Source organism: Micropterus salmoides, unplaced genomic scaffold (assembly GCF_014851395.1).
Source record: "Micropterus salmoides isolate LMB-PRFRI ecotype aquatic unplaced genomic scaffold, ASM1485139v1 Ms_hic_scaffold_1, whole genome shotgun sequence".
NCBI classification, from domain to species: domain Eukaryota; kingdom Metazoa; phylum Chordata; class Actinopteri; order Centrarchiformes; family Centrarchidae; genus Micropterus; species Micropterus salmoides.
The window spans coordinates 6,418,997-6,438,367 of NW_024040040.1; the positions used below are offsets into that span (position 1 = coordinate 6,418,997).

General features: G+C 40.8%; 1 protein-coding gene across 1 annotated transcript; it reads left to right on the forward strand.

Moving 5' to 3' along the window:
* The first annotated feature begins 1,403 nt into the window (after window positions 1–1,403).
* Window positions 1,404–18,160, forward strand: mfsd6a (major facilitator superfamily domain containing 6a). Its single transcript, XM_038715476.1, is given in 8 exon segments — window positions 1,404–1,655; window positions 3,321–4,627; window positions 4,629–4,843; window positions 8,410–8,507; window positions 11,597–11,758; window positions 11,877–11,975; window positions 13,152–13,444; window positions 15,368–18,160. Coding segments are annotated over 7 exon segments (2,379 nt in total). The 5' UTR covers window positions 1,404–1,655; window positions 3,321–3,322; the 3' UTR covers window positions 15,575–18,160.
* The last annotated feature ends 1,211 nt before the right edge of the window (window positions 18,161–19,371 follow it).

A 19,371-nucleotide genomic window follows, 5' to 3' on the forward strand; every position in this document is an offset into this window, starting at 1 on the left:
TTTAGCGCTGAAGACGACCGGATATGAACAAAATAAAAGCTTAACATTGACGTCCGTGCACATAAACAGCTACCAACAATAAAAATACTTGTGAAATTGTGCCAATAAGTATTGAATGTGGGGCTGTGTCTATTTTATTATTATTTATTCATGAGATTATTTAATTCATAATTCATTTAATTTAGAAATATAGCAAAAATTCGATCTATGTTAACTTTTAAGGACACCGAGACCATTTTACACGCCTTCATCTCATCACTCCTGGATTATTGCAACAGCCTTTTCAGCTGTTTAACCCAAAAATCTATTGATCGACTCCAGACTGTCCAGAACTCATCTGCCAGGCTTTTAACCAGAACAAGAAATATGACCACATTACTCCTATTTTAGCTTCATTACACTGGCTCCCAGTATGTTTTAGATTGACTTTAAAATTCTATTGATCACTTTTAAAGCTCTTCATGGCCTCTCGCCTTGTTATATTTCTGACCTTTTAGTCCCATACGCACCAGCACGTACCTTGAGATCCTCGGGCAGAGGTCTGCTGTCTGTTCCAGAGTCTCGACTGAAAACTAAAGGGACAGAGCGTTTGCTGTCAGGGCCCGAGGCTCTGGAACAGCCTGCCCGAGGAAATCAGGTCGGCTGAGTCAGTGAACTCTTTTAAGTCCCTTCTTAAAACATGCTTTTATAGGAGAGCCTTTCCCGATCTTATTTGACTTTATTTTATCCCTTTTATTTTATTATATTTTACTTATTTTATATTTATCTGTATTTTTAGTCTTTTCAATGTTTTCATGCTTTTATCTTGTATTGTTTTTGTATTATTGTTTTTGGGGTATTATTGTCTTTACACTTGTTAAAGCACTTTGTAACTTGTTTTTGAAAAGTGCTCTACAAATAAAGATTATTATTATTATTATTGTTATTTTATGATTCATCATTTGGTCTTTAAAAGACCTGAAAATGGTGAAAATAGTTCTCCAGACCACCAATAGACATAATTAGATTTCTGTTCTTTTTTTTAAATCGACCTAAATAATGAAAATCTTAAAAATATTACATTTGAGACGCTGGGATTTTTTGCTTAAAAGATAATTTAAAGTAACAATTAAATATGAAAATTGTTTATTACTCTTTGTACAGAAATGATACTACTGATATGTATAGGAAATACGACACACATATATATATATATAACATCCACAGAGTGTATATGTCATATAGTATTTATTAACTAACTTCATTATATTGTATTGTGGAGGAACTTGACAAATTATCCCATTGTTTGTGGGTTAAAATCGAGTTTTCAAGAAAATAAACATCCCTCCGATAATAACAATATTTTCAAAAACAACGACTTTTACTTTGAAATCAGTGACCGGAAGCCGTAACATCCAACGTGGCGGCTTGACGGTTATGTGTCGCTCGGGGCAGGTGGACGAGCTGCTGTTGTTCTCAATACAAAGAGAGCAGCGCCGGAGAAACACTGAAACAAAAACATGAACACGTCTCTCTAAATTTAAGCAGTATCTGTTATATTAAAAGAAGTAATCATGGCGGGTTTTGTGTAAAAAAAAAGAAATGCCGGGCCGAGTGGAGAGAAATACAACAGAAACTGCGCAGTCATAGTTTAATGGGAGCGGTGACCTGAGCAGGTAAGACCTTCATTTGTCTTTAAATTTAATGTTCATTTCACGGTGAGTTTGTTTAAAATTAGGTTAGAAGCGGCTCCGTGACAGAAGCCACAATAAAGACTCGTTTCCTGCGTGTTTGCTTTGTTTATATTTCATTTTTCAACGCTATTTTTTACGACAATGTGCTTCATTTCCTCCTTGTAAACGTGTTGGATTTGGTTTGTTTTACATCTGAACCAAACAGATGCTTTGTTCAAGAGACCACTTACTTCCGCATAGGAGCGTCAGTGACTGTCACTGACAGACAGACTGTGTTCAAACCCCGGGTCCGAGGACCTCCAGCGGTCGCTCCAGATGTCCTTTCATTGATGTTTAACTGACTGTGAGGTGGTTTTGTTGCAGTGAGAGTCACAAGGAAATTGCAGGCTTCATACTCATATTAAAGAACATTTTGAGCGTTTAACACTTTATTGCCTGCAAACTGGAGATTTTTTCTGCTCCGGTTTCTGTTGAAAACGTCTTTATGTGAAAGGAAAAAACACAAAATTCAGACTACAGGTGACGATTCAAGCTATAAAAGTTAGACTCTCTTTTTTGCTTTTTGATTAGTAGGTAATTTCTCCTGTTGATCAAGTTTTCTGGTGCAACCGGATCCCTGCTGAGTCAACACACATGTAGGCTTAATTAGTTTTCTTCCCTCCTCTTTTGTGTGTTCGTTTGGGGAAGTAACCTCTTCAAGAATGTGCATGTGGCACCTCAGTGATAAATTAATTCAGTTATAAAGTCCTGGACTTTAATAGCTCCTGCGTTGCAGCAGGTTTTCTGCTCAAGTTCAGAACTTTCTCATTCAAAACCCATGCGTCTTCAGTCGATTATTCGGGGTCGGGTCACAGGGGCAGCAGCTCCTGCAGGGTTTCCCAGTCCTCCCTTTCCTGAGCCGCATGAACCAGCTGGAGGAGAGAGGGAAGGAGTGAAAATTGACCGGCAGATGAAGAGCTTTGCCTTTCTGAATGGCTTTCCCACATATCTGTGACATGTCGAAACCCTTACTATTAAGAGAAAAAACTCATAGCCTAGTATTTAAAATGAACCTCCTGCCCTTTTCTCTGCTGTGTACCCTCATGGGTGTCAGACCGGAGTCACATCAGACCAGGTCTAGATCACAAATCAATAAACTTGGTTAAACATGGCCTAGATTAACAGGTAGATTTTATTCTATAACATTTCACTTCCCTTTGCATAAATAAAATAAAGTTTTCACAAAGTGTTGAGATCAAATACTAAATGGAACAATTATTGAATCGATAAGATGTTAAAACACTTGCCTGATTTAAATGCTGTCGTGTGTCTTCATCACACTTCTGATTAATTTTACTACCTAATAAAGCAATTTAACGGCCGCGTCTGCAGGATTTAAAGCTCATCAAATGTTTCTTTAAACAGAACTCTATTTATGTGAGAAGTATTAATGTTTGAGAGAGAAACTGAAATCTGTGGAGGTTTTTACAGAGACAAACACAGAGTTTTAAAAACAGATTTAATTCTCATGTTTGGTTTCCTGCCAAAAATAATTGTGTTTGGCAGAGCAGACCAAGCTGCCAGCTGAAGAAAACCGTCATTTGGTTATTGAACATTGGTGCCGTCACGCCCTGCAGCCGCTCTCACCCTCATTTCCTTATCTTCCAGATATGGCAGCTGACGACAAGGTTGCCATCCTGTCAGAGGACGAGGAGGAGCAGAAGAGGAGGTACGTGTTGGCCGAGCCGTTCAACAGCCTGTCAGTGGAGGGGCAGGCGGGAGTCTCCGAGGCACCAGAGCCCTCCTCGGACTCGCTTTCCGAGCAGCCGCCGGACTCGACGCCAGAATCTATAGACTGCTGCGAGAGGATGTGCCTCCGCGTCAACAGCCGCCTCCTCATCTCAAAAGTCTTCTACTTCTTCTTCTACTCCGCCTACGGCTCGCTGCACCCTCTGCTCGCCGTTTACTACAAGCAGCTCGGCATGTCAGCCAGTCGAAGCGGGCTGCTCGTCGGCATCCGCTACTTCATCGAGTTCTGCAGCGCCCCCTTCTGGGGCGTGGTGGCGGACCGCTTCAAGAAAGGGAAGGCCGTCCTGCTGTTTTCTGTCCTGTGCTGGTTGGTGTTCAACTGCGGCATCGGCTTTGTCAAACCAGCTGAGATGAAGTGTATTGAAAAAGGCAGTACTCCGTTAACGACGGTGGCGCCGGTGATGACTACTCTACCACCCGTTAACTTCACGCAGCTGAGCAACCACACCAGACGTCGCCGGAGCTTTCTAGACCTCCCCGGGCTTCCTGAACTCCTGGACTATGTCACCGTGCTCCACAGGCAAGAGCGAAGCCTAGACGCCAACACCACTTCAGCTCCCTTCAGTCCGGGTAACACCACCCAGCAAACGCCAAACACCACCCTCCATACCACGACCACGACCACAACCACAACCACCGCCTCCACTGCTCCGACAGCAGCCAAGAAGAACCAGATCATCTTCAACAAGGACCAGGTGGAGTCCATCTTCCTGCTCATCCTGCTCGTCATCATTGTGGGCGAGTTCTTCAGCGCTCCCGCCATCACCATCGTGGACACCGTCACCCTGCAGTACCTCGGCAAAGCTCGCGACCGCTACGGCCTGCAGAGGATGTGGGGCTCGCTGGGCTGGGGTCTGGCCATGCTGCTGGTGGGCATCTGGATCGACCACACACACATCACCGTCACGATCGATGGCGTGGGCTGCACCGTGCCCGAGTACCGCCTCCACAACTACCAAATCGCCTTCATTGTGTTTGGTGTGCTGATGGGCGTGGCGTTCATCGTTGCCACTCAGTTTTACTTTGAAAAAGGTGGCAACTACCAGCTTGAGCTTCCAGAGGGGGTGGTGGCGGAGGCAGAGGGTCCGAGAGCGTCGCCCGAGTCCTCGGGCCAGACCACTATCGGCCCTGACCCTGCTCAGGACTTCAGCTACGCCGATCTCCTAAAAGCTCCTCTGCAGCGTGCGCTACAGCTCCGTCCTGTTCGTCGCCTGGTTCATGGGCTTCGGCTACGGCTTCGTCTTCACCTTCCTGTACTGGCACTTGGAGGACCTGAAGGGGACCACCACGCTGTTCGGCGTCTGCTCCATCCTGAGCCACGTCTCAGAGCTCGGCGCCTACTTCACCAGCCACAAGTTGATCGAGCTGGTCGGACACGTCAGGTAAATATGCATGTCAAAAAATATACCAATTTAAAGTCAGTAAGTGTTTTTATACGATTTGTCTTGTGCTACACGTCACCTCTGCCTCAACTCTCGATGATTTACGTGTCGATAAAGTAACCACTAGCTGCTGTTACCTAGTTAGCTGCGCAGCTAGTGGTCATTTTCGCAGACTCTGCCTCGACTGCGAGCTCGGAGCACCGGGGAAGTGTTTTCCACCGGGAGGAGGAGGTTTTCAGGTCAGGCACGGGGCCAACCAGCGCCCTTCTCTCATTGGGAGCTTCAAGTTGGCACTGACTCGCGTAACGCTCATTCAGCGCTATTGGCTACTGTAAACGGCAAGCTCCTCCCTAGCTTTGTGTTTTTTTTTTCTTTACAGGAAACTCATAAATCTGTGGAAGCAAATGGCGTGCCGCTTTCCGTTTCACGCCGACTTTGTGTGCTGCAGTCAAGCGGGAACCTCCGGCTCTGAAAAGCGAAGCCAATGCAGAAGTAACTTAAACCTGCATTCTTTCTAACGGCCAGCAGGGGGCAAAAAGAAGTTTGATAGTATAGAAGTCTGTGAGAAAATGTTTCTACTTCTCAGCAGATTTTATTCCCTCAGTAAACACTTTCCTAATGAGTTTAAGGACTCTTCTTCAACACAGCGTGATGTTCATTTAGTAAATTATGGTCCCACTTAGAGGAATATGCACAAATGGGATGCTTAAGGGCGGGGCTTGTACCCGCGGCAGATCACAAACCAATGGGTGACGGCACGGCGACTGCGTCCGCCTCTTTTATACAGTCTGTGGCTGCAGTTCATGAAAACTTAATGAATGATGAAAAATACATCTTTTCAACTAATTTCACTGTTTAAAGGTGTTTGAAATATCCTGCTCACTAACAAACGGAGCCATAAACACAATAGTTAAAACTAACTTTGCAAAATATAATAATTTTGTTTGCAAGTGCAAAAAATATATTTATAAAGAAACACTAAGATAAAGTGAAAATCAGAACTAAAAATGCTCAGAGATGATTTTAGCATTAAGAAATGAATGTTCAGTCGAGCCTTCATGTCTTTGCCTCCAGGACAGCCTGATCATTCATTACTTGAAGCATCTTTTTGCTTGAAGTGCTTCACACTGAGACGTTAAATCTGTCCCGCACTGTTCGACACAATGCTGTCATTGATGCTCGGCCTGGCGGGGGCGGGCGGGGTGACGACATTTGAGATCGTGGTGTTAGATTTCAGCTGCCAGGCCTCCGAGCTGCAGCTCTGTACCTGCACAGGAAGCGCACAACGTCTCTGCTGTTGACTCTGAAACAACTCCTGAGTCAACATGAGGCAAAGTCAACGGGAAAAAGAGTGTTTTTAAAAGGATTGTAATTAATTACTAACCAAATACACCTGCCCTGCTGCTGTTGTCCGTGATATCTATGAGCCTCACTAACTGAAAGCCTGTGTTGGAGTGTTTTAAAGAAGCTGCTGAGTTAGAGGCCTAAAAAGTTGAAAATAATCGATGTGTTTGTCTGGTTTATATCTCACATTTATTCTGGGGCCACTTGTAGGGACCCAAGTTCATCATTTTTAATTATTTTCTCACACAGTTCCTGGTTTAAATCCCAATTTTGCTCATTTCAGATTGTGTTTTCTTTTCTTTTTTTCTCATCCTTGTACGACATTAGAAAGAAATGCCTCCGGTAAAACCACAAATTTCCCATTTATTTCCCTTGAGTATAGATTCAAACAAACAAGATGTAACATGTTAAATGATGAGCTTTAAAGGAGCTGGTAGGTAGATTTTGGTACCTTCTGGACAGAGCAAGGCTAGCAGTTTCCTCCTGTTTCCACTCTTTATGCTAAGCTAAGCTAACTGGCTGGAGCTTCATGTTCTCATTCATTAGGGTAACTTTCTGGGACCTGAATCAATAAACATTAAATTATACTTAATTATTTTAAGTATTGGTATAATATCTTACTTGGCATGAAGGAACGCAAAGAGCTTCTACTATAACATGTACTAAAGAAGCTATTCCTTTTACTATAACAAAATCCAATCAAAGATATTGATTTTTGAAGTATTAAATTTGATGTCTTAGCTAAAAGCAGAAAATCCTACCTTATTATTTTATCTATGAAATGCTTTTTAATTGAATTTCCAGATAATGACCTGTACAATATATTCTGCTATGTGAATTTAGAAACTGTGATCAGTACAAAGAAGACAAAATGAAAGTAACAACAAACAGTAGCAGCTATCGCACACGCACAGTCAGACATCTGCAGGTTGTGTATTTTCTTCATTTTGTTCGGCGTCCTCGGCGTCGTGAGGAAGTTGACGCTCTGCTGCAAACACAGTTCCTGCTGTACTGGCCTGAGCCGGCTGCAGAGTGTCTGTGTTGACCCTGTCGATGTCAAAATGTTAGCAGTGGAAAGATCATCTGCTGCCGCTTCACAGCTTTTAGCAATTTCACACTTCATCCACCTCTAAAAATAGTCCCTCGACACGTGCACAGTTTCCTCTCGTTTGTTTGTTAAAAGCTACACAGCGAGCTGCTGTTTTAGGATCTTACAGACCTTTTGCTTTTTAAAGCAACAATATATTGTTGAGCTTGTTTTTTGAGATTTACGTCTTCAGTAGGAACCGATGGGCTCGGAGCTGAGAGCCACAGACGTGGCGTCAGACAGTGTTAATGCTTTAAACACAGAAGTTATAAATGGGATAACCTTAACGCAGACGTGTTGTATTAGGCTGCTTTAGGTTTAGCTAGTATCTTCTGGAGCTGACTAATAATATATAAAATAAAACTAGGTTTGTTTCCAGCTTTAACTAAAGGTGGGAGGTATGTGATTGTGAGAAATCCAACACCATGACAAACACCATGCTATAGAGTGAACAACGAAACGGCAAGTAATGTAACTAATGTAATTTTTTACTGCTCGTCAATCAAAATAAGCATTTTTACAACATTACCTTGCAAACCTGTGATTAACTTTTGATGTTTTCTACTCTAAACGGTGAGCAAATAATATTTAAACAAGTACCAAAAGGTCACCAAAACTCTTAATAACTAAGCTACCTGTAAAAAGAAAAACAAAACCAACTGTAGCTGCAAAGCTTTATGGGTAGAAGGAGAGAGAGCTGAACTAACGTCTTATTATCTTGGACAGAAAAGAGCGCAGACAGTTTAAAGCTCATACAACCGGTCAATTAAGCAAGATTGAGTATTGATCAATCAGAAAAGTAATTTTCCGAGTAAAATTTCCCAACGTGTGCTCATAATAGTTTTATTGTAGTAGTAAATTGGAATTTTAAGACATTTTCTTAACAAAAACGTGGTCCAATAAACAAGCTGCTCTTATTTTGATAAACAATTTAACGATTTGAGAATTTTTAAAGCAAAAGTAAAGCAGCTCTGTCTCCGGATCTGATGCTGTGCTTTGTCGTATATGATTGTAATCTCACCCACAGGTCACCTTGGGGATTTTTCACTGTTATGCTGTCACCTGAAGACCAATCAATCAATGCAATATGAGTCTACTAGTTATATATTTACACCCTGCATCTTCTCCCTCTCAGGGTGCTTTACATCGGCCTGGCCTGCAACACAGCTCGCTACCTTTACATCTCCTACCTGGAGAACGCCTGGACCGTCCTGCCCATGGAGGTCCTTCAAGGTAACGTGCACTCACTTGTCTGTCTGCAGGGTCGCTTAGGGACAGGATCCCGGCTGTGTTTGTCTAACAGGAAGCTTATCAGACAGGCTGTTTCCTCCCGACAGCCTGGGTCAGTAAATGCGGTGAAGCAGGGTCTGCTGGTCAGTGGGAGGCTGATGAGCTGACATGCGGGCGAAGCTTAGAAAATACTCACATGCGCTTTGTACATTTACAGGACGCGTGTTAATTGAGTCAAACGGTGCAGTTAAAACACTGCTTCCTTCTCTGAGCCATAACTCAAATCTGAACACACTACGCTTCCCGATATCATTCATTCTTGGTGAATAAGAGGCTCCTTATAACCCCAGAACTTTTCTTCAGGATCAAACTACTCCAGTGATATTTGATATTTGGAATTGTCGAGTGATAATTGCTTGTTTTTTTTTAGGACTTTTTATGATTATTTTCATTTTATGTAACTATTGTAGCTAGGATAATTCATTGCGATGTGCGTTTATTGAACGTCAGTCTGATGCAGTTGTAGCCAACAGCATAAGTTGCTGGATCCATGCCAACATTGCACTTCCTGTTTACATCCCCCAAAGCATTATAGGAACTGTAGTTACAAAACTTAAGTAGTGTGATTATCCCAAAAGTAGACATGAGAGAAAAGAATATCAATAGGAGTAAAAAATTTCACTTTATGTGAAATCACAGGAAACTGTAAAACAAAATGTTTCTGTTTTTTATGAGGAAACGTTTCATGCATTAATTTATTTTATTTAATTTAACCAGTCAGACTGATTGGGAACAGATTCTCGTTTGCAACTGCGACCTGGCCAAGATGAAGCAGCATGTAGTTACACATATAAATATACAAATGCAGTAGAGAGTATATAGACAAATACATTACCTGCATACATTAAAATATCCCAGCATTTAAAGTAGAAAGAAATCCAACTAATGTGAAAACAATGAGGCTGAAAACTTTGATTCTGTAGTTTGATGTTTTTACAGAAGAACGCAGCAGAAGAAAAAGCTTTAGGTCACAAGTGATCAACATTATTAATACCACTACCCTCTTAATCACATGGCTGTTTCTTTTAAACAATGCAAGAAGTAATTTAAACCACAGAAGATGTGACCTGACGCAAGAAAGAAGAGATCAAGAGGGAACTGTGCGGTTTGTTTGAGATGTCCGCCCTGAGGAAACACTGACGCCTCACAGAGTAAACAAGTACAAAGTTGTTAAATGCTTCAGCTTTGAGTTCACTGCCTGTTTTGACCGTGAAATCAACAATTAAAAAGAGTTTAAAGCCGAGTGCATTCAACTTTGTCCAAGAGAACAGCCCGTGGGAGCTGATAACATCACCCCGCAACAGAAAACTTCAGGAAGAGCCGCTCCAACAAGAGATTACATTTCTACTGTTGTTCACCTCGAGCGCACATAATGCTTGATAAGCTGCGATCGGCCCTTTGAGAAGGTGTGGTGACATCAAGGGAGGTCATGTGACATTAAGACTTCAGACAGGAAGCTGAACTGCGAGAAAAATAAGCGTTAGTGCCGGTGTAATTTTCATGTCTGGGGGACGTTTCACCACAGCAGAGCAGTCGTTCATTAATTCAGTCGTTGGATTTTTATGGCACATGCTAAAATCAATATTTGGAACTGTAGATAAGGATCACTTATTATAGTCTGGTGACCAAGACACGTACTGAACGGGACATTTGAGTGCCCTCCGGAGGACAAACTATGTAATGGAGACACAGTTGCTGATATATCTGCAGCTCTAATAAAATCATCAAAGTATAACAGTCAAACAGAAGCAAATTAAGGCAATTTAATGCCACGGTGGTAAAATGTTGAGTTACTTTAAGGACACTAACTGTGGGTAAACAAGTCATTAATGTTTTAAAGTTATTATAATGTATATATATTTCTCTCTTCAGTCACTTTAAGGTGAATATATGCATTTCTTTTTATATTTCTGATTGATGTGGAGACACACAAAATACATAATTGCATTGAATTACTGCAATGACACAAAAGAAGAGCCTTTACTGTAACATCTCTGTTCAAACAATCTCAAAATCTTGTTTGATTTCTCCCAGAAAAGTTGGTGGAATTAAGTTAACCATCTTTTTTTCTTTTACAAAAAGAAATACAAATACGTACAGTTCAAGTGCTTCACAGGTAGACGTGAAACAAAGAAAAGGCATAAATCACCGTAATGTAAAAATAGTTATGAGGTATTTATTATAAGGAAAATGCAACAAGAACAACAAATATAAACATTAAAGCCAAAGTAATGTGCTGTAAAGGAGATTTAAACAAAGCAGTGCTGTGGTGATAATAATGGGCCCACTGTTGAATCATATTTACTTTGTGGTGTGTTGTGATCTCACTTTCAGTAACCCTGATAAATAAACTGTGATTTTTCCCACTGAAATTGCAGCCAAAACACCCAAAGACAAATGTGGAGGCTCAGACACTCAGCTGCTCTCTCAAAGGCGTGAAATCTTTCTCCTGGGCAAATAAAAACACCGTCGAATTTAACTTCGCTTTGTTTGTCAGTAGTTGCTGATGAACAACGTATGCATTTGTTTTTACATTTAGAACTGTTTCCAGGCCACAGCGGTGTGTGTATAAGCTTCTGCTAACAGCTTTATTTTATTTATTACAGCTGCAGATTTGCTGCCTCCCAGATCTGTAAATAACCAGTTTACAAAGATTCAACCAGAGCTCAGCATCAGTCTTGGTTATTAGGATGTACTGTAGCTTAAATGCTGCTTTCTAAATATTCTTTAAGCTTATCTGACTTGAGTTAAATGAACATTAAATGCCTTTTACTGTATCTGTTGTTGGACTATGTTTGTTTATTTCAGGTTTTAAGTTATAGATAAACTCTGTCTCTATTATATTTGTTAACATCAACAAATTGAAGCGATTAAACAAACAATAAATGCATCTTACTCACATGTGTTGTCTCTGTACTCGGCCTACTTTAGCTTATTTATGTTAACGCTGTTATCTGCCTTTTTCTAAGAGCAGCTCCAGATGCCTTTGTCCTCCAGCTGTCACCAATGTCTGTCCCTTGTGTGTCCTCCAGGTGTGACCCACGCCTCAGTTTGGGCAGCCTGTATCTCCTTCCTGAGCGCGGCCGTCCCGCCGGCCCTGAGGACGTCTGCGCAGGGCATCCTGCAGGGCCTTCACCTCGGCCTGGGCCGCGGCTGTGGAGCCATGGTGGGAGGAGTGTTTGTCAACTACTTTGGTACGACCGGTGGGAGCTGGGACTGGAAAATGTTTAAATCAGCCGCATTGTCTATTTTTGGCCGCCTGGGGGCAGAAAACTGTAGGTGATAAATTGGTGTTCTTACAAAAACTTACAGGTGCTGCAGCGACGTTCAGAGGAATCGGCATGGCCTCCCTCGTCATCCTCCTCATCTTCGCCTTCATCCAGTTTCTGACTGGAGAGGCTGAAGGGAAAGGTGGGAAAAACTTCTTCTGTCCAAAGCTTTGCCTTTTCTCCTGCGCACCAGAGCTGATACAGTATTGTGAAACAAACTCGGCCCTTACGACAGCAAACCGTAAATGAAGACTTACAAGATGTTATGTCATTAGAATTGGGGCTTTATAAGATATATAACGCAGTCAAATAAAAGCTAATTCAAAGTTGTATTGGAAACAAAGCCCCAGGTTAGTCCAACATAACAGTAAAATGAAAAGAGCTTTAACTTTCAGTTCAAGTGTGCTCACTATCAATTTGACCAACAAAGAAAGTGGTTTCGATAATCTAGATGAACTGTGTCTGGACCCGTCAGATATTGGATTCATTTAAGTTTTGCTACTAAAAATATATCTGTATTTTTTAACATAGTCCACAGCCAAACGTTAACTAGCGTAAATTAGCCTTTTTTTCATTCAGTAACTGCATAAACTACAAAAATAAAACTCAGGAAGTAATAAAACAGAATTTAATTTACAAGGTGCGGCACGTAAAAATATGATTTAAGTGAGGACTGAATCCAAGCAGGACGGAGTCATTTGGAGATACAACTAAGGATTCCCAATGGTTTGTCTCTCTTATGATTATTTTAAACGTGTGCGATAATAACGACGGAGATAAGGAGCATTGAAATGGAAGAAATTGAACTAAAAACTGTCCAAAACATAGAGTGAAAGCCATGAACTTCAATCCTCTTGAAGAGGTTTTAGTGCAGACCTGCAGCTCTACTGAAGTCCACAGTTCTCCCGTCACATCTCATCCAGAGTTTGCATTTTGCCATTTCTTTTTCTTTCCTTGCAGATTTCAGAGTAATTAATTTATTCTCTGGGTGAATGTCCGTTTGTGTTCTCATAACGTCTACCTATCACACTTTGTGTTGTCTCTGTTTTCTTTTCTGGCTCACAAAACTAACAAAAATAAGTGTGACTGTTGGTGGAAACAATCCTTTTGTTTGTCCGGTCTGTGTAGGTTTCAGCTGGTCTGTCCCCTGCTTGAACATGTTTGTATTTTGTGATCACAACAGGTTTTTACTTTCCTGTGTCATTATGTTATGTGAAAATACTACCTGACCTTTTGAAACCTGCCTCTAAACCTGAAACAGACGACAGTAACAACAGCTTTGTTTTGTAACGTTTGCTCTTGGCTCATCCTCCCTCAGAGGACAAAATGCTGGCTGAAAACATCCCGGTCCCCTTCAGCCCGGTTCCCATCGCCACCATCGACCTGGTGCAGGGCCAGAACGACGCCGGTAGCCCCGCCCCGGCCCGCAACGCTCCTCCGTTGCCCATCAAGAAGACCAAACACCAGGAGGAGCAGGAGGACTTGAACAGGCCGGCCTGGGTGCTCTCTGGCGCCCCCTGGGTCACCATCGCCTTCTCCATCGTCCAGATCAAAGAGATGATGACGATGTTGAAGGCTGCTGGACCGCCGCCGGAGACTCAACCACTGCAGGTGAACAAAATCACAATTCAAAACAAGTAACTAAATCTGTCAGATAAATGAAGTGAAGTTAAAACTGCAAATTCCCTCTGACATGTTTTGGAGTTGAAGTACATTTCATTTGTACTAAAGTACAGCACTTGAGTAAATGTACTTAGTTATCCACCACTGGATCATTTGAACGGTTTATATTTGGACTTTTTAAGGTGTATTCATGTGTACCAGCTGGAATAAAAACATGCTGGTGTCATATAATAATAACAACAACAAACTCTTTTCCGCCTGTTGTGTCTGAGAGTTGAACGACTGTGTTGGAAATGTTTCCCTAACCTGAACTTTCTGTCGCTTCCTCCACTAACTGCTGCCCACGCGTGCACGCACACACAGAAGAAAGGTGAGACGTGTCTGCGTGCAAAGGTCGATGGAAAACTACCGTCTTGCGGTGGGGGTGGGGGGGTGTGTGTCCGGGGTTTCCTCTCCGTGCGTGTGTGTGTGTTGCGTTTGGTGATAACAGTGACTCATCCATACCTGTGTGTTCTGCTTGTGTGTAGTATGTGGGCGTGTACATGCATGCGCACTTGTGTCTGTGTGTTTTGTGAGCCTCCCACACCCGTTTCTTGACGCCATGTGTGAAGTGCATGCATGCCTGAAATACTCCGGGTGATGTCACACCCCCGCCCGCCGACCCCTCTCTCTGGCAGCCATGTTGGACAGCTCTGTGAAACAGCTTGTTAGCTGCTAGCTGGATGCACAAAGACAAAGACTCGTTTACAGTGGTGGAAAGTGCATTTACTGTACTTCAGTACAACTTTGAGGTACTTTTGGGTATTTTCTTCTACTTTATACTTGCACTCCACTATGTTTCACTTGTTACACTACAGTCAGGTTATAAAATACAACACATTATTAAAGGTTGTCTAGTCGAGGATCCTCGTCACGGTTCAGGTGTATAATAATTCAGGTGTTGCAGCAGCAGTCCAGAACAATAAAAACAAGTAGAAACAAACTATACAAGAGCAATTCAACTCAAAATTACAAAGCAAGCAGGACACAGAGTACAGCAATATAGCATAGATATAAAATACAGCGTGAGTATCATAAATATTATAATATTATATTATAATAATTATATATAAAGTATAATTTATAGCAGCATCTCAACTGTCAAAGGTGTAGAAATAATCCTGCAACAGTTTAAAAAAAAGAAAAACGCTGGACATGTGATTGTTGCTCCAACACGGATTATTGATCTACTGCGGTGTCGAGGCATCACAGGATGAAACTTAAATACACCGATTAAAACTTTTAATTTATTACTGAACGAGCAGATCAGACACAGGCAGGCGATAGAATCAGCTATAAATGACGTTTAAGTCAAATCTGACGCCTCGTTAGTTTGCGAAAGACGACAGCTTCAGTACGTCTGGCGTCCTTTTCATGTATATTTGTTCCTGATATATGAAAGAAGAAGGTCAAAATGCCGACGGATCAGTGCCTCTGATGAAGAAAGAATCTAAGTCACAGCCAGACAGTTTGTCTTTGTGCAGCCAGTTAGCAGCTTAGATTAAAAAAAGATAACACGTTAGCATTAACATCATTGTATTAATGGTTCGATTGGCTAGTAGCAACTCATGCAAGCTTTTTCAGCCAGCTCTTTTGCCTGTTTGTGGATATTTAATTAAATAAAAGATCAAATGATCCTGGTGCCAGATGAATATATTTCTGTACACGTACATAGAATGCTGTACATATTTCCACACTCATATGTGTGTTTTCTATTTTCTTCTTACCAACTCTAATGAGCAACTATAACACAACAATTTCCCCTCAAGAGAGATGTATAGAGTGTAGATCAATTAAAGTATAGATGTGTGATGCAACTGCAGAACTGGCTGCCTGTCAGTCGCGATCACTGTTTGTTCCTCTCGTTGCCAGGTACCTAATGAGCAGGCGTCGGCCGAGTACAGGGCGGTGGCGACATCGCACAGAAACTCGAGTGATGACGGCACAGAAACACCCGCACAAATAAACGCCACCCACCCGGCACCCTTTGACTCTAACAAGGACAAAGACCAAACGCACCCATGCTCAGACAGAGGAGAGGCTGCAGAAAACCCTTTCACATCAGGAAACCCAAAGTGACGGTTCATTTAGAAACTATTTAATTTAAACACACACTGACCTACAAAAATATCAATCTAAACAAGTCTGTTTGTCTTGAATTCAGCCTAAAACCTGAGTCTTCCTAGAAATCTGTCGGTATCATGACAAAACTATTATTTATGTACAATTATTGTTAAAAAATTAACTATTATTAAAAATATCTTATAACAAGTTGGAAAGGCTAACTTGAAGATGTTTTTAAGACTCACAACTTGTTTTAATTGATTGTTTTTTTGAACGAGGAGTTTCAGGTTAAATGTTTGGATGAACCTGGAGGTGCGTTTGTTGGCGTTTGCCCGTCAGAGGTGGACGAATCCAGCTCACCTCGGAGTGCTGTGCGCTATATTTAATACCTTTCACTGCCTGAGTGTGAAGGAAAAAACCCTTCAAATGTAAAAAACAAAGATGATGTGCCTCTTGATGAGTTTTATTTATTTCATTTGCTTAAAAAGTGAAGAAATCTGACAAAATGGTTTGGTTCCACAATAACCGAGAGAGCGAACAGTGAAGTGAGGCGGATATCAATGAGATTAAATTAAATCGCCACTAACGATGAAAACTAAAGAGTTAATTACAGAATGAATGGCTGTTGCAGACGTCTTAAATCCTGTCTCTTGCCTGCTGTAGGCAGTGATGTTGGATATAAAATGTTTCTGTATGTGATTACAGGCTGTCGGGAGACGTTGCACACCTCTAAATCAAAAGTGTGGTTGTTGTGATGGGGCTGCAGGAGGCTGTTTAAACACTGCAGCAGCAGCGGGACGCACATACTGTTGGTTTCAACTCAAATTAATTGTTTATTTTTGATTGGTTAAGGTATCCATCAATTTTACGTTGCTATTAGGAATTATTGTTACATACCTCTGAGAAATATATTGGTTTTGCGTCATACTTTGGCCGTATGATCATAAATTTTTAATATTAAATTGGATTTTCTTTGTATTAAAATGTCTTAAATTTAGCTTGTTAAACCCGACAGGGACCTGTTACGATATCAGATCCAGACGGATCCAAAACTGTCACTTCCTTGACCTACAAAAGTATTAAATTTAAAATGAGTAAGGCAGAGAGTTTAGGTACTCAACGGTTGAAAGCTCCATAAGGAGCTAGTAAGTGGACCTTGAGTTCAGATGCTTTTGTCAAACTGAAGAGATTTGAAACCTTTAAAATTGTTGCTGCTCTCGACCACACAATCTCACCAGAGGATCCGGTTACTAGCCGTTCTGGAGCTTTCAGTCATGTCACATGATCTTCCTCAGCAGATGGATCTGATTCAAGACGATTGTGGGATTCGATCGAAGCTCCAGAACAGAAAAAAACCCCACACAAATACTAACTTAAGGGCCACTTACTTTTTTTTTTTTATGACTGTTTACGACCATATCTGAAAGTCTTTCTAATAGTATGGAGTTTGCTCAGTGATTAAGGCAGTAAGGGAGCCAGTGAGTGAGCTCCACCCGCTGAGGCAGACAATGACATGCAGTTGAAAGCTACAGGGAATAAATTTGTAAGCAGGCCTTGAGTTAAGTTTTTTGTTGTTGAGTTGTTTTTTGTCAAACTGCTGCAAAACTTCAGACAACTTTGCAATTTCTTGACCAACTTCAACTGCTATTAATAAAGTAAGTAAAGTAACTCAGAGGGATACGTGGTTAAAAGCTCTGGAAGGAACTAGTAAGTGGACCTTGAGTGACTAAGAGATTGAAAGGATTCAACCTTAAAAATTGTTCCACAAAACAGTTTCTCCATAATGCCAATTTACACAATTTCACAAAATCTTTTAGTAGCTGTTCTGGAGCTTTCAGTCATGTCACTTGATCTTCCTCAGCTGATGGAAATGAGATTGTGTGAAGCTCCAGAACGGCTACAATGGTAACTCAAAGGCCACTTACTAACTGACCACATCCAACAGTCTTCCTGAATGGATGGCATTTCAGTAATTAAGATTTATAAACGTATTTAATTGTTATTGAGCTTCTTTCGCTGCTCCGTGAGGTTGGGAACCGGTCTAATACTTGTAAATAATTGAATCACTTAATCTCGTTTCCAGTGCAGGTTCACACGTCGGGAACCTTCTTGTTTCAGATTTCGTCACTTCTTTCAAAACAAAAATCCAATTTTGTAACTCCTAAAGAAGTGCCTCATTTAAACATAATGTTATTGTTCTAACTTATTACTATGAGATGTCGAGCAAGGAGCCCTTTAGTGCCCTACACTCCTACAGTAATATCTGCCTTCTTCAACACATGAGGGTTTTTTCAAAGCTCGATTCCAATATTTTTGTATTGAAGCTGCCAAAAGCCGACACACATTATATTTACTTTCATGCCAAACAATTCCCAAAGTATTTAGTGTTTCTGTGTCGTCTGCGTGGAAAAAACCCTCAGAAACAGAATTAGATGAATGAAATTCTGTTTCACAGGAAGTTTAATTATTGAATTAAAGGATGATTTGGAAAAAGTGTGAAGAAAAATGTAATGTTTTCCAGCCTGTTCTGTTGTATGTCATGAAGGACAATCTCAGCCCTTTTAACACGGTATCATTAAAAAGATCTAAAATTAAACCCCAGATCGACCTTAACGACTCTTTGTTTGTTTAACTATCCTCGTGAGGACCAGTTTGAGCTTTCACCTGGTAAATGTGATCTACTTCCTGCTAAAACTAGGCCTGAATTATTTCCATCACTGAAATATTATTTAATAACACATTTATTATTGTGTTTAAGGTCAAATTCAACAGTCAAATTACACTTTTCTTTCTACAGAGTAAGGCAGTGAGTGAGTTAGTGATGTGGTTGAAAGCTCCAGAAGCTAGTAAGTGGGCCTTGAGTGACTTTAAGAGTTGTTCCACAAAATCTGTTTCTATGTGTTCCAGAGCTTTCACATGATATTCTTCAGCAGATGGATTTGATACATGAAGATTGTGCGATTCGATTGAAGCTCCAGAACGGCTACAAAAAAAAAACACTCTTCAAATTGTTTGTTGTTTGACCAACAGTAAAAAAATAAAAATAAAAAAAGGGCCACTTACTATTTTTTTTATTAATGGCTGTTGACCAAATCTGACAGTCTTTCCAGTGGGATGGAGAGTTTGCTCAGTGATTAAGGCAGTAAGAGAGTTGAAAGCTCCAGGGGGGGAAAAAATGAGTAAGGAGCCCTTGAGTCAAGGTTAGTATTTTTTAGCAAAATTCTAATTTCCAAGCTCAAGAATGAGGAGATCTAATCTGAAAAAATGGTACAGGCGAAACAGTTTCTCCATGAGTTCAATTTAGTGGCTGTTCAGGAGCTTTCAGTCATTTAACATGATCTTCCTCGACAGCTTTCACCGGATTGTCGGGAGATTGTGAATGTTAAAATTTCCTTTTATTTATTAAGTCATAATTAATAATAAAAGTTAAAGGGGCCATTTGTCTGCAGAACAAATACTTTTACAATTAATTATAATTAATGATACTTATAAATATATATGTGTACGTACAGTATTTACTGTATATATTAACACTGATGGAGTGCGTTGAGTGCTTTCATACTTTTATGTACATTTTACTGATAATACATTTTAAATGCAAGACTTGTACTGTAATGGAGTACTTCTACACTGTGGTATCACTAATTTAAGTAAATACAACTTACACCACTTAGTAAAGTAACATCAGCTAAATGCCGTGGAGTAAAAATTATTATTATTATATTTTGCTCGTGATGTTGTGAGTAGAAGTAGCAAAAGATGGATATACTTAAGTACCTGTTAAATTGTACTTACAGTTAGTACAGCAGAGT